General features: G+C 46.8%; 1 protein-coding gene across 3 annotated transcripts in view; it reads right to left on the reverse strand.

The window, feature by feature from the left end:
• The window catches only part of TBC1D1 (TBC1 domain family member 1), a 219,884-nt gene that overhangs the window by 85,311 nt on the left and 118,624 nt on the right, over positions 1–15,949 (reverse strand). For 2 of the 3 annotated variants that reach the window (XM_044224711.1, XM_044224713.1), the window contains exons 7-11: positions 15,081–15,191; positions 8,225–8,353; positions 6,506–6,592; positions 2,631–2,914; positions 379–540 (exon numbers count right to left, since the gene is read on the reverse strand). In XM_044224711.1, the coding sequence (XP_044080646.1) occupies positions 379–540; positions 2,631–2,914; positions 6,506–6,592; positions 8,225–8,353; positions 15,081–15,191 (773 nt within the window). The remainder of the gene's footprint in view (positions 1–378; positions 541–2,630; positions 2,915–6,505; positions 6,593–8,224; positions 8,354–15,080; positions 15,192–15,949) is intronic. The other variant, XM_044224712.1, reaches the window with a different exon arrangement.

Here is a 15,949-nt window from a genome sequence, read left to right on the forward strand (position 1 = left end):
ATTTTTGATTTGGCACAAATCGCAGTGTATAAGATCAAACACAGTTCTTGTTAAATTGTGTGTGCGTGTGTGTGTGTACGCACGTGCGTACAACGGGCAGAGATATGTGAAAATAAGTACGTATGAAATGGCTTGACATGAAGACCTGGCAACAGTGATTAATCGATAGTAAAATTAATAGTAAATCAAGTCAGTTCAGATGATAGACTGAAAATAGTAAAACCAAAATCAGACAAGAACACACACACACACATACATACACACACGCACGCGTGCGGCCGGTGGCCCTGGGTTCTCTCCCGCCATGCAGCACATCCTCTCTGGGCAAACTTCCCGGGAAGACAAACGACACTGAACTTGCTGCGTGAGTGTGCTCACCTCTTCGGCACGGCATTCCCACTTGGTTCTCCACTTGAGCTATGTTTTAGGTACTTAAAAAAATTGGGCGAGGAGGCGGAGGGGTTAAGACGAGGCGGAGGAGCAGGAGCTGAAGACTGACCTGAGCAACTTTTAGACTCGCCCACAGCTGGATGATTCACACTAAATAGCAATTAGAGAGAAGGCAGGGCGATTAGCGGGGAGAGGGGGGAGCCAAGGGGGCCCCCCGAGGGGGGATGCAGACTGGGGACGCAGAGGAAACAGGCCAGAGCAGTCTGGGCTGCTGTCCGCTTATTTCAACAGCAGCTGTCATAGTCAGAGGAGGGCTCTTCACTTCTCTTCCATATCCACTGTCTCACTGGCAAAGGTAGTTTTCAGTTAAAAAAAAAAAAAAAAAAGTAGGGTGGAAAGTCATTCTTGACCATTTCTCACACATATACATACCCAATAGTGCTTTTTCCTCCCTTCGCTTTTTAGAAACTGACAGCAATTTCTTTTTTTTTTTTTTTACTTAAACCAAAAGCAAAGGAAAGCAAAACAAAATCCGTAGTTTTTAAAATACATTTCTCTTTAAAGTGAACAATGACCTGCCTTGAACTCAAGGTTTCATTTCTTGTGCATAAATGAGGAAAGCGTTCATAAGGAAGCAAAAAGCAAAACAGGTATGCTAAGGAGGGAGGGAGGAAGGGAGATGGTCATTTTTTCACCCTCCCCACCCCACCCTGATGGTCCAGCAAGGTCCATTAGGAAGCTGCACTCTTGGCGAGAAGGGAAATGTACGGTCAGGGATACCCCTTTCCTACCGCCTCTGCTTGTGTGAAACTGCGGGCCAAGCAAGAGAACTGGGAGTCTCCAGATAGGAGTGCGTCCACGGTCACAGAAAATGCTCGAAACAGAGGGCTGGGGACATGGAAGAGAGGTGGAAAAGCAGCATGGGTGGGGCGCCTGGGTGGCTCAGTGGATTAAGCCGCTCCCTTCGGCTCTGGTCATGATCTCAGTGTCCTGGGATCGAGCCCCGCATTGGGCTCTCTGCTCAGCGGGGAGCCTGCTTCCCCCGCTCTCTCTCTGCCTGCCTCTCTGCCTACTTATGATCTCTCTCTGTCAAATAAATAAATAAAATCTTTAAAAAAAAAAAAAAAGCAGCATGGGTACGCTGGGCTTGAAAAACACGGCAAGAACCCCATAACGCCTTACACTGTTGTCTCTGAGAGGTCATATATTAAACACTAGCTCCCGGCATGTGTTCTGCCTTGGGGTCATGGTTATGCAGCCGATTTCTTGAAAACCATCATAATTATTTTCCATGGCTGACTGGAAACCAGCGGAGAGGCTCTGCTACGTCCTTCAGGGGGTTTCATTTCTTCACTCAAAACCTGGCCAGAACCTCCATCCAGACTCTGCGTGATCCGTGCACGACCCCCACTGACACATGTCAGTCCCAGGAAGACAGCAACTCTACACAGGTGTGGCCCGTATATTTATACACTGAGGAATTTTAAAAAGATTTTTGAAGATATTTTTAAGGATAACTCCGTGACTGCTTAGGGTCCAGTTAATTGCCAAGGGACCCCAGAAAGAGCCCGGAGATCTTCTGCTCCCCTGCAGATTACCCATCTCCACAACCAGGAAATTCCAACCGCTCATTCGAGCCAAATTATTACAATAAGTAAATCCAGGTAGCAGACTACAGAATTCTCACACTGCAGGAAATTTCAGGCAGCATCCATGCTGGTTTGGTTACCCAGAGAAGCAGATGGACCCGGGTCACAACAGCTCAGGACCGAGCCAGCCCCGGGACCGCGGGCCACGCAGGCAGCAGAGGCAGCCAGGTCGCCGCTCGCTCTCCGTTGGGGACAGGATGCTGCATCTCCGTTCCAGCAGAAAAGGGTCCCGGGTCTGCCAAAGACTCCTCACCAGCTCGCCCCTCTACCGCCCAGCCCCAAAGCCGGCAGCTAGGTTCCAGCACGCCCACCTCGCACACTGTCCACAGGATTCCTAACCCCTTTGAGGGCCACTTCCCACCTGCTTCCTCCTGATGCTTGTGCCGGCTCCTGGACAAGTAACAAGCGTCTTATGTCGACAGAATTCCTACGGGAGGAGCAGAACTCACCTTCGAGTGTTAGCTCGTGAGCCCTCGGTACACCCTGACTCAAGTCTGTCACCCCACGATACCTGGGTGATCCATACCCAGTGGCTAACAGATGTGCCCCAACTATGTATACAACAGAGTTGCATTTTTAAACAAATCTTACTTCCGGTCCCGAGGAGTCTCTGTGCTCACGGAGTGGTACCTCAGAAGTTTCCTTTGGGAGACCCCCGGAGACCCCTGAGCCGGTTCCGGAGGCTCCTGGCACTCCACAGGCAAGTGGCTCAGGGTGTTGGCGCGCCTTCGGAAGCTCTGGCGGGGTGACAAAGGGGCGGGCTCTTCTGCGGGGTGGCTCTCCGGGTCACTGGACAGGTCCTCCAAGGAGCCGAGGAGCCTGAAGGAGCTCTCAGGTGTGGCCTGAGAGGTCTCTCTGTCACACACAGATGGCTCCTGGCGGCAGAAGGACAGCAGGTCAGGTGTATCCCAGGAATCTCCTCCCAGGGGCAGGAAAACATTCTGATGCATAAGCACATCTGATCATAATGCCACCTAGAGGCCACCGACAACCCAAGGACATGAAGGCGCAGTAAGTGCCTGCTTAGAGACCAAACGCTGGGCTGCTGGCCAGAGGGGGAAACCTGCCCACAGCCCAGGGGGCAGACAGAGCCGTTGTAGGTAAGCCGCGCACAGCCCCTTCTCCCTGTAAAGCTCTACGTTGCTTTGAACCCGCAGAGCTTGTCTGCACCTTCACACCAATCAAGACGTTCTTTATCTCTGCCAAGTGCGTTCACACATGTTCTGGCCACATTCTTAAGGCTCTCTGACTTTGATCTAATGCTGAAATTTAACTTGGTGATCCTGAGGCTAAAAACTATATCCTATATTATTCTTAGTAAATGAAGAATCTCCCTTTAGGCACTTATTGCCAGAACTCACGGCCAATCGTTTAACTTCTTCCTGTACCCCAATTTTCTCAACTGTACAAGGGAAGAGAGAAAATGTATCTCATGGCATTTCAAGAATTAGGCAAGATAATCCAAGTGAAAGTGCACTGTAAAATGTTATACAAATATAAGTTACTGTATCAGGTACTCAATGAAGCTACTGAGGGGTAACCCCAACATTCGTTGAGAAGCATGACAGTAATACCACAGTCTTTCGAGATGCATGTTTTTCAAAGAGATGAACTAATACTCGGGCAATTCTATGCTTAGCACTGTGCCCAGGACATGGTTGGTGGCCAATATACTCTTCTCCAATCAAAGACCATAAAATAGGGGGCAGGGGGAAGTGTATCAGCCTGCCCCGATGAACCTGCTAGAGGGGATAAATAAATCAACATGGAAAGAGTAAAATGAAATGAATGCATCTAATGATGGACTGAAGAATCTAAATTCTATCTGTTCATTTGCTATTAGGTTGAATGCCTTTCAAATGATATGTATTAAGGATTTTAATTTTTAGAAATATACGTTTATTGAAGGGAGAGATTATATACATTTATTTTGTAGGAATTAGGAAAATTTAATTCCCAACATACTACAAAATATTAATTACCTTTAAACATAGCTGAAATTTTTCATTCTTCAAGACTCTGTAGTTCCAAAGACCTTTAAGGATTTAAAATTTTGTCTAAGACCGTACATCACAGCAAACAATCTCTATTATGCAAACCTGTTCATCTCAACTCTTACTAACTTCCTTCCAAATTACAAGAAGGAATTAATCCTTAATCTTACACCTAAAAGGGCCACTTGGACGTTCCTCAACAATTAGATGATCAATCTACTGGTAGAGATTCAATTATGTAAAATAGCTTATTTTTACAACAGTTTCTCAATCTCAGGATAAAAAAAAAAAGTAAAGATGTGTAAAGAAGTACACATAAAGAGGCGCCTGGGTGGCGTCAGTGGAAAAGCCTCTGCCTTCGGCTCAGGTTATAATCTCAGGGTGCTGGGATCGAGCCCCAAGTCGGGCTCTCTGTTCGGTGGGGAGCCTGTTCCCCGCCCCCGCCCCCGCATGCCTCTCTGCCTACTTGTGATCTCTCTGAAATATAAATAAAATCTTTAAAAAAAAAAAAAAAGATACTCCCACACACAATACAAACAAGTAGCTTCTGAAAGTTGTGCTTCTCTTAAGATTATACAAATTCAAGCTTTGTGTATTTTCCTAGATCTGTACTCCGGAGAAGAATACAAAACAAGCAATAAGACTTCCTGGAAAAAAGTCACTTGAGTGACACGAACTTCTTCACAGTATCTTTATTTGCAAAGATCTGGAAAGCCTCTTCCCTGTCCACTCCCACCGGTACAATGCCTAGCCTTTACAATTTAATTCAAAAGCACCATTGCCCCCATTCCCGTGCTTTCTCTGGTTCCACTGATCCAAAATAACCACCCTTCCCCTTGCTCCTGGGACAGCTACGTTCCCGCCATCTCTCAGTCTAACTCTCAGGGTTCCGTCCATACTCTGATGCTGCTGCCATTGGAGTCTCACTTCCCAGGCGAGCTCCTGAGGATAGAGGCTTTGTCCCATTCATCTGTTAAACCATAAACTGTTTCCAGATGTGAAGTAAACTGTACGGTAGAACCAGTAGTATGGTGGACAGAGGTCAGATGACACACCTTCCCACTAGATTTTAACACAGAAAATCCTTTTCAGAGGACTGGTATCCAGAGCCTTATCCCCCCCCACCCCCCCGCTGGAGACAGTCCACAAACCCAGAGCACCCATGCCACCCTGGAGCTTGTCACAAATGCAGCATTCCAGATCCCCCGCCCCGCCCCCAGCCTCCTAAGCCAGAGGCTGGATTTTTGCTGGAATCCCATTAACAGTAGGCCTGAGAACTTAAATTGCCCCTTTCAAGGCAATGTATCTCGAGGGGTCCACTGCAGGTGGTAGGAACAATCTTCTTGGTCTGCCACGAACATTTTTAAAATTAAAAAGAACCAAAGAGAACAGTGTGTGTCACAGGCTGTTTATGGTAAATACTGTTTGGGGCGATTTTAATTCTGGACGTGAGTGTGCATGTGCGTGTGTGTGTGTGTGTGATCGTGTCACAGTGTTAAATAAATTTCTCACTGTTGGCCATGGTCTAAGCGCTCTGGAAGCCACATGCCCAGGAGGAAACTCAGGAGAACTTCAGAGCTGTGTGGTCAAGAGACAGCTCCCCACAGCCTCCGTCTCTGGTGCGTCTGAAGTGGCTTTGCTAGCAGCAGGAAAGCTGGCCCCCGCAACACACACCCCAAACTCACTTCCTGGTGGTTAAAAAAAGTTGAGGCTGCTTAAATGTCTAGAAAGCAAGAAACAAGGACACGGACACAGGTTTGTTACCAAAGAGAACCACTGGCTTGCTCGTTACCATGAAGCAGTGCTTGGGGAGAGACCCAAGGGGCGAAGCTTAGTTGTCTGATTCATAAGATCAGTAATATTTAATCACGATCATAGAGCCAGCCGAAGTGTCAAAGTATTCAAGCTGCAAACTTCATGCAATTCACAAACCCACTTTGGGATTTTCCTAATTTCAATTATTTTTCATACTGGCCAAGAAGCCCATTAGCTGTTTTGTGATAAATGACCTCCCAGGCTCTCAGAAATCTCAAACTGTGACCGTGCTTCTTTGTTTATGGAAGGGCCACTGCTTCGTGACGTGAGACTTTTCAGTCACAGAATTGCAAGACCCTCCCCCCTGCGCCGAGGATTCTCAGGCACCAAACTTGTCATGGCGAACGACGCGGGGCTCCCTGGGGTTCTTTTTTTTTTTTTTAAGGATTTTATTTTTGACAGAGAGAGGGATCACAAGTAGGCAGAGAGGCAGGCAGAGAGAGAGAGGGGGAAGCAGGCTACCTGCTGAGCAGAGAGCCCGATGCGGGACTCGATCCTAGGACCCTGAGATCATGACCTGAGCCGAAGGCAGCGGCTTAACCCACTGAGCCACCCAGGCGCCCCCTGGGGTTCTTTTGTAGGCTCTGCAGGTAGCAGATGAGCAGATGACCCATCTGCTGACTTCCTCAGGGGTCACAGAAAGGGAAATGTGCTTACTTTGCTCGTGTTCCTTAAAGTGCTAGATGTGGAGCTGTCCAGATCCAGACTGGCGGAGGGTTCCTGGAGGCCTCTGGCTTTGCTACCCTACAGAAAGGAAAGCAGTCAAGTTAGGATCCCCTAGGCTACTGCAAAGGCGTCAGCTAGAAGCAGCTTGGTCTATTTAAATAGTCTCGGGAAAAATGCATCTATTGAGAAAAGGTGCAGAGCACATATGTGCATTAAGATAATCCACATTTCTGGGTGCCTGAGTGGTTCAGTGGGTTAAGCCACTGCCTTCGGCTCAGGTCATGATCCCAGAGTCCCGGGATCGAGTCCCGCCTCGGGCTCCCAGCTCCGCGGGGAGCCTGCTTCTCCCTCTGACATCGTCCCCTCTCATGCTCTCTCTCGCTCTTTCTCAAATAAATAAAATCCTTAAAAAAAAAAAAAAAAGATAATCAACATTTCTGTTTGTTTGTTTTGTTTGTTTGTTTTTTGAATAGTGCAACCACCTAAATGTTCCTGAGCACCATGCAGATGAGTCATTTGGCAGGCATGACGGGCAGGAAGGAGAGACAATCTGTCTCTGAAGAAAAGCAAGTGCTAAAGCAGGCAGGCTCAACACCTCTCTCCCAAGTCCCAAGCTGTCACCGCCCGGCAGCGACAGGACACTCAGACAACGTTCTACCTGCTCAGGAGCTCTCAAAGGTGGCCACCTGGTTTTGTACATGGACGGTCATTAATTATCTCTAAGGATGTTGCAAAATTCTGAGAAACACCTTCAAACAAAATAAAATTCAACTAGAACAAAATTAAGCATGGTTCAAATGGAGTATATCATAAAATTAAAGAAAAAAATAAAAACAAAGAAACCCTGTAAGGTATTTCAAGCTCCAGAAAGACGTGAAACTTTCAAAGAAAATCAAACTCCGATTTCTTAGGCGTGCCATCAAAGGTCATCTCCACCCGCTGGGGTGGGGAGCACAGAGCACGAAATTTCTTAGGGAGCTCCTAGATCGGTTTCCTAAGGAAACCTATGTTTCCTTCGCTCTTCCTGCAGAATGCAGTCTGCAAACATGCCCGTGAAGGGCTAGATACTAAATTTCCCAGGCTCTGGGGCCCATACGGTCTGTGGCAACTACTCAGCTCTGCACAAAAGCAAACTAAGAATACAGGCAAATGAATACATATAGCTGTGTTTCCAAAACTTTATTTATAAAAACAGGAGGTGGGAAGCACTTGACCTGAGCACCACAGTTCACTGGCCAGCTGCAGAGAGGCCTAGACACGTGCCAGCCATGGCCGACGGTGAATGGCTTTTGAAGCTGTGCTTGGTGGCACTTAGGGACGAGGGGACCCATGCTTTACTACATCTAATCTGTGCTCTTCATAGAGACTGGCCAATACCACGCTTTGTAAGAGAATTTCTTTTAACCTAAGCCAAGTTAAAAACTGAAATGTGGGTAACCTTGCTCTAAGACAGAGAAGACATTAAAAAGGTTTTTACGCTTCTGTACTTTATGACAAACACTGACGGCACAGAAGCAGAGAAATGAGGGGGCCCGGCCGGCCCCACTGGGAGAGCATGTGACTCCTGCTCTCAGGGTCAGGAGGGTGAGCCCCACGATGAGTGTAGAGATTTCTTCAAAGGAAATACGTTTTTTTAAAGGCAAGGGACTGAATCTTATGTTCTCTTAAAAAGAGATTTTAACTTAGATTAGGAGAAATTATGCTACTTACCCGGGATAAAATACTTTCTAAAGACTCTGTTAGAGATCTCTTCGCTTTGTTTTTCAGCATATCGAGCCTAAATCGAGTGGCACTTGGAGGTAACTCACTTCCAATGTTCTCTGCTGTGATCTGGGAGGTCTAGAAAGTGAAACAATGACACGTTAAGTCAGGCACTCGGGCTTGCTGGCTTCCTTCCTTCCTTCTCAAAGGAATGATCTCTAGGATGCATCTTTTTGACCCCAGGCCACCATTCTGGCTCTGTGACCTCCTCTCGCCGGCTCTTCGAAGGCTTGGCTGCAAGTCCAGGAAACAGTTTGCCTGAAAGTATTGCTCTGACCGCTCCAAACAAAACGAGGAAAGTACGTGGAAACCACTCCGTTAACCAAGCTCGAGAGGTCGGGCTCTCCGTCGGCATTCGAGTCGCGTCACTCACTCACTGGCCCCGGACAGGTTACTTCCTCTCTCCTCAGCTTGGGTCCTTCCTCTGTCAATTCAGACCCACCTCAGGACCTAATCCGAATGCGTTGTTGCGAGAGCAAACAGGTAATTTACCGTGTAAGCTCTGAGCAGAGCTGCTGGTGCCCAAGGTGGACAGCGTTAGCCCTGCCAAGCAGAGGGTAACTTGCATTTGGGGGAATTTCAGAGGTTGGAACAGATTTATCAACTGAAGAATCCACTCCATAACCCTAAGTCGATCCCTTCATCACTTTCTGTGGATTCTGTCTTCTCCACTTCTGCCTCTGCCCCACCTAAGGCTTCCCTCACCCCTTCCCCAGTAACCACACTTGCCCCCCCTCACTGACCAAGACAACACATGCATCTGCACCCCCACCCCCCAGCTCTGGCCAAGCGCACATGCACGAGTTGAGAGCAGCGAGGAGCCCCGGAGAGCAGCTAAGAGTCACAATTGCTGCCATGTATTGAGGGTCGGGTATGTTCTCGGAGCTTTAACGTGTGTTGGTTCATTCTGAAGCTCAGAAGCGGCCCGTGAGGAAAGCTCCCGTGTGTCCTCAGTCTGCAGGTGGAGGAGCTGAGGGACGGCAGGTGAAGACCTGTCCCAGGCCACAGAGCTGGGGAGCCGCGGAGAAGCATCTCTTAGCTACTGGTGCCCGTGTTTAACGGAACACGGTGCAGACCTCTTGGACGCGTCCTGGAAACACCCTCTGTTTTCCAGCCGCACAAACAGCCCCGCTCCTGAACGTGGTGTTCGTCAACTCGTCCCGTGTACCTTCACATACGGGTACGTATCCGTAAAACCCACGTGATGGACTACATGTAGCTGAAGCTTTAAATGAACCGATCACCCTGTAATACCCTCCCGTAACTACCTCGTGTCTTTCAATGTAGTTTTTGAGACGCTCCCTGGTGGTCTAGTGGTTAGGATTCGGCGCTCTCCATGTAGTTTTTGAGATTCGTCTACGTTGACAAATGTTCTTTGATTCACGCACTCTAACTAGAGTGCAGTAGTTCACTGGATGACAACGTAATTTGTTCATGTTCCTGTGCTTAAATACAGACTCCTCTGTGCTTTTACAAAGGCGACTGGGCTCATCTCTCCCAAACATCGCTCCTTAGCACATATGTGAAAGTTTTTGCAAGGCAAATCATTAGAAATGGCCTTGCCAGGTCACCAGGTCTGTGTGTCTTCACATGGGCCAGATACTTTCAAGTTTTTCTCCCCTAATTGATACTAATTCATAGTCACAATTCTCCTGTACATGGCATGGTCAGACTTTTCCATTTTTGTCCATTTGGTGGGTATATGTGGTCTTTTGTCTTCCCCTGATTCCTATGTGACTATGCATTTTTTATTTTATTTAGCTACTTGATGGTTAAAGATATCATGTCTTCTTTGAAATGATGAATTCTTTTTTTTTTTTTTTTAAAGATTTATTTATCTGACAGAGAGAGATCACAAGTAGGCAGAGAGGCAGGCAGAGAGAGAGGAAGGGAAGCAGGCTCTGGGCTGAGCAGAGAGCCCGATGCGGGACTCGATCCCAGGACCCTGAGATCATGACCTGAGCCGAAGGCAGCGGCTTAACCCACGGAGCCACCCAGGCGCCCCTGAAATGATGAATTCTTAATTCATCAATGAACGTCACACATTTTTCAAGGCAAAAAAAGAGAAAGAAAAAGCCCTGGTAAGATCTACCTTTTGCCTTCATGCGGTCATCAGAGTTTTACTTCTGTGAGAACTAGAACATGCATTAAGAGAGTGACAACCTGCTTAGAAACTCCTTCGAGGGAGACCATCATTTATCTTTAGGTTTTCACAGAGTAGACTGAGCCCGCTCTGGACACTTCGCACTTGCTTGCTGGAGGAGGAGTGAGCGAGCAATGATCACCGGGCAGGCCCGTGGGAAACAAGTACCCAAAGCAACAGACTTACACAGCAGACACCGGCTAAGTGCCAGCCCCGGCAGGCTCCACGGGCAGGTGCCTTCCTCATAGTCATTGGCACCCACACAGGGCCCTCAGGGGCTGCCTGGGACCCGCCCACTGTCAGTTCTCCCACATAGTTAAGAAGTCATGGGCTTGCTTTCAAGCCCCACACAAGTTTCCATAAAGTAGAAGCATTTTGAATGGACCGTTTGGATATATAAAGAAAACACTGGCTAGAAGACCAGTAGCACACAGCACAGCACAAAGTATATACAAGAAAAACTGCACTTCTGTTTTGAAACCAGACCACAAGAATGTACCTGAATTCAAAGCTCCGTCCGCTCTCCTCTCCCACCTAACAAGATGCTTCTCCAGGTCTACAATTCTAATATAATTAGAAAATAATTAATGTTTAGAAAGTATATTCCTTGTTTATTTTAAAATAAGCATCTAGACGTTTCTCCTTCAAACATGATGCTGGTTCTTCAATAAATTTCCAATTTGGGGAGCTAGAGCGATTTGCACCACGGTCATCACACTGCCCAGCCCATGACGGACAGGGGAATTCTGTGCACGGGAGTCTGGAGCCAAGTTTTCAATTCTGCAGCTACAGTGACGTTCTCGGTCAGAATCCACCATCCCGTGGTGCCACAGCGCACCCACCAGCAGCCTTATTTGTAACCATGAGCACCGTTAAGTAGCCGAGGTGTCCACCCCAAGGACGATGGGAGAAATTGTGGGGCCGCCCATGGAACAAAAAGGAACAAATGACTCATCCACCCAACAGCATGAACAAGGACACGAACAGGCTTAGGTGAAAGAAGCCAGAGCTGAACGAGTACAGACTCTCTGATTCTGTCTGCAGAAGTTCTAGAACAGGCAAGATTAATCTATGGTATAAAGAATCAAAACTGTGGTTGCCTGCAGGAGGGGTGGTGAGGACCAGCAGAGGTATGGGGGTATACTCCGGGGTGAAAGAGAACGCTCTCTGTCTTGATGGGGCCGGGCCACCCAAACGTATGAAGATCTCAAAACTCAACAAGTAGGACACTCCAGATCTGTGAAACTGACAGGATGCCAATCTCCAAAAATGACTGTGAACTACAGCTAACTGTATCATGCTGAAGTGTGTAGGAATAAAGGGTGCTGGTATCCAAAAGTTACAAGTCATCCCAAAAAAAGGCGAAATAAGAGATGGACGGATATATGGGAATGCAAATATTGGAGAACGCTACAAATGGTATAATCTGGGTGGTGGGCATATGAATGTTCACTGTGTGTTCCCTCCAACTTTTCTATATGATTGAAAATTTTTCAAAATAAAATGTCAGAAAAAACTCCTCTATTGGAAAACGGATCCAGGCAAATCGGTGAGTGGTTATATAACATTAGATTTTGTTAGGTAAGCTCCTAAAAAGCACAGTGATTAAAATATCACCCTCAGGGGGTGCCTGGGTGGCTCAGTGGGTTAAAGCCTCTGCCTTCGGCTCAGGTCATGGTCCCAGGGGCCTGGGATAGAGCCCCACATCAGGCTTTCTGCTCGGCAGGGAGCCTGCTTCCCTCTCTCTCTGCCTGCCTCTCTGCCTACTTGCGATCTGTCTCTGTCAAAGAAATAAACAAACTCTTAAAAAAAAAAAGAAAAAAAGATATCGCCCCCGGACCTGTGACACGGGCTGCCATTCCTACATGCGTTGCTTGACCTCTTCCCCAGATCCCCAACTCCAACAACGGTATTACACCACCTGCCTTGAAAAAGTTGTAGAAAAACTGGAATCGCTCATGCAAAAAACTCAAACTCTGGTACGTGGCAAATATTAAGTGACAGCTGATTCAATATTCTTAATTTTTTGCACCAGCTCTATCCAGACAAGTAGAAACAATATGTCCGCCGACTAAAATGTGACACTTTTCTAACTTCATTACTTTACAGGTCTTTGCCCAAAGCGATTCTTCGTTTCCCATAAGAACAAAATATCCTTCAGTTTTTCTATTTTATAAAAAATGGCTCCTCTGACAGCTAGCCAACGCTGCCATTTTAGTCTTTGGAAAGCACGTACAGCATCACCACTGGCTCGGAGCAGTGCAGCCCTGAGTCTGTGCTCAGCGTCTTCTGAACACTCGAAGGCCAGAGGGCCACAGAAGTTCACTGCCAAGGCCATGGTCCTACTCTCCAGGTCAAGTCGTTAACACTATCCAAAGGCTATGGGAATTTTCAAGTGCAACAAGAATGGAATTGACATTCATGTAGTTAAACTATTTGGGAGCAGAAAAGGAGAGCAGGAATCGACTGGTGAATCTCAAAGTGTCATCGGACCCATCTAAAAGCAACAGCTGCTCTGAAAAGCCCGATCCTCAGAGCTTGAGCGGGTGTCCAGTCTGGGAAAGCCCCAACCACAACTGGGGATCAGAGCAACTTCTTTACAGTCACAGACAGGAGCCTGCTGGGTAACTAAAGGTTTAGAAACCTCTAGAGAAAGCACTGGAAACTCTGCTTTGTGAGGCTTGGACGCTGTGACTTAAATTCTCAAGTGGAAAAAAAAAATAAATATACTTCACTGGGCTAAATGATGCCCAAATCATAAAGATACTTCTCTGTTCCCTAAATATCGGTTTGTACTTAGGTCAAAACTTTCCATCCAGCATTAATGTTTTATTCCCCTCTAGCAATTATAAATCATTTCAAAATTGTCAATTTCCTGTTGGGAAAAGTTAGGGAAGAAAATTACAACAGGACAAAACTATTAATGGCACAAGAGGGGGAAAAAAAAAAACCAAAAGGAGTGGAAACAAGAAAAGTAAGAAGTTGAAAAGCAACAGAGACTTCACTGTCAGGAGGGCTGGGTGGCCCACCCGAGTGAACAGGAGAACACAGAAACCCCACACTGTCCTGGGAGGGGAGGGATGGGAACCGATAGAGGCCAGAAGCGCACAGACACAATGCACAGGTGTTAGGGTCTCTGCTAAGAGACACTATGGCTGGCCAAGGAGACGAAAAACAACATCAGACACTGTACTTGAGCGCTGTGAACTCAGGAAAGGTACCTGACTGCCACTGTCAACTGTAAGGTAGAAATCTGGGGAGAATAAAACTACATCATGGTTAAGTGACCAGAAAAGCAGAGATATTTACAGGGAGGGGGCTCGCCACTGAGCACTAAAGCCCCTGTAGAACAGGGCAGTTAGGCATTTTATAAAAAGGCAACCTGGGCACCTGGCGGCTCGATCGGTTAAGTGCCCAACTCCTGGTTTCGGCTCAGGTCACGATCTCATAATTGTGAGATGGAGCCCCATGTCAGGCTCTGTGCTGGGCGTGGAGCCTGCTTAAGATTCTCTCTCTCTCTCTCTCCCTCTGCCCCTTCCCCACCTTTCCAATCTCTCCCTCTCTCAATCTCTCCTCTCTCTTCCCCTCAATTCCTCTCAAAAAACAAACAAACAAACAAAAAAGACTGGGGTGCCTGGGTGACTCAGTTAGTTAAGTGACTGCCTTCAGCTCAGGTCATGATCCCAGGGTGCTGGGATCGAATCCCATGCTGGGCTCCGTGCTCAGCAGGGAACCTTCTTCTCCCTCTGCCCTCTGCCACCTCATGCTCTAAGTCCAATAATACAAAATAACATCCTAAAACAAAAACAAAAACAAAACAAACAAACAAAAAAACAAAGAAAAAAACCCATATATTTTTGGAAAATTAAGGAATATTTTTTTTAACATCTTTCAGTGATATTTCCCTAGATTTCTGACCTACAAGGAACTTAATTACAAAATGCACATTGAAGTTCCACTGGTTATCGTGAGTTGACTTACAGAGAGTCTAACGGACATAAGAACATAATCCGTGATACCACGTGCACGGAATCCCAGACTCGAAGCTCTTCAAAGAACAGACCAGCAGCAAGCCCCAGCTTCGGACACGGCACCCCGAGACAGAAAAGCTGAACAATGTTTGTGGCCAGAAGAGGAAAGCAAGCTGATTCCGGACCTCTACCACGCAGAACAGAATTAATGCCGGTTCAGTATGTGGCCAGCATGTAAGCCAGGCTCTCTAACGCAGCCCCTGATGGGTCAGGGGCGCTACCTTACATCCTTGTAGTACTGACATTCCAGGGAACCTCCAGGCTCTTTAGGAATTCTGAAGGCAGAGAGGCAAGGTCATTCCCGTTTTCCCGGGGAGAGAAGGAAGATGACCCAGACAGGCTCCCTGCAGGTCAAGTAGCAGGAGTATCTGCTCTTAAACCTCATTCTCCAAGCTCTACACACGCCCTCTGCTGGGAGAGCCTGCTCCGCCCCCACCCCCAGGGTGCTGACGCCAACTTCCCTCCCTGCCTCCACACACAGTCTAAATATTTCCAAATTTCCCCTACGTGTGCAACAAGTAAAAATAAAACATAGGGAGAAAAAAAGTTTCAGAACTTGAGAAAATCCTCAAGATTCCATTTTACACAGCGTCCTGGTAAAATTTTAAAAAAGAGGGAAAAAATCCCATACCTGCTTTACCTCCCCAATATGGATATGACCTTTTTGTTTCTCTTCGTATAAACATCTTAGGAAAGAAATAATCAATTCATTCTCTCGCTGTTCACTTCTTGGTCTTGATTTCTTAAAAAGAAAGAAAGAAAGAAAGAAAGAAAGAATACATTTATTTTTAGTTGTCAAAAAAACTGCTAAACCATGCCTTTGAAAATGCTAACAGCTTTCATCCGCCCGTTATAATGGGTGCGTTTACCCAATCACCTCACTAGGGGGCACCAACGATCCTAGTTAGACAGGGACACCAGTCTTGAAATGGGACAATGGAGCCCCGGGAGCCAGATTCAGCTTTTGACCTCTGATGTCCTTATACCTAAAATAAATATTTCACATCAGAAGCACAAATATTTAATAAATAAGTTGTCAACAAGAAAAGAATAAAATCAGTGTAAACATCCAGAGGTCAAGAGCCACAGTGGCTAGCTACAAGTTTATAAACTTTTCGGGCTAGGGAACTGGAAAGGAAAAGAGCAACTGGCTCAGGGTCATGGTCCCACACAGCCACTGTGCTGGTCAGCATGAAGCACCTTCTGCAAGCCCCGCAAGGTATAAACTTGCACGCAATATTTCATGGCACTGAGTCGCTTTTCTTTTTCCCTTCTTTTTTAAGGAAATTCTCCCTACATCTCTTACTTTTCAGACAGGGAGTGGCAAAGCACACTGAACCAGAAATCAGGATACGTAGGTCCTGGATACTGCCTGTGAGTGTGACCAAAGGCAAGTCATTGCAATCTTAGCTTCCCCATCTGTCCAGAGAAAGATTATGCACCAAATAAACTCCAAGGTCCCAAATTCTTTGATCTAAAACATCAGGTTCATTTTTAGAA

This window comes from Neovison vison, chromosome 11 (genome assembly GCF_020171115.1).
Source record: "Neovison vison isolate M4711 chromosome 11, ASM_NN_V1, whole genome shotgun sequence".
Classification (NCBI taxonomy): Eukaryota; Metazoa; Chordata; class Mammalia; order Carnivora; family Mustelidae; genus Neogale; species Neogale vison.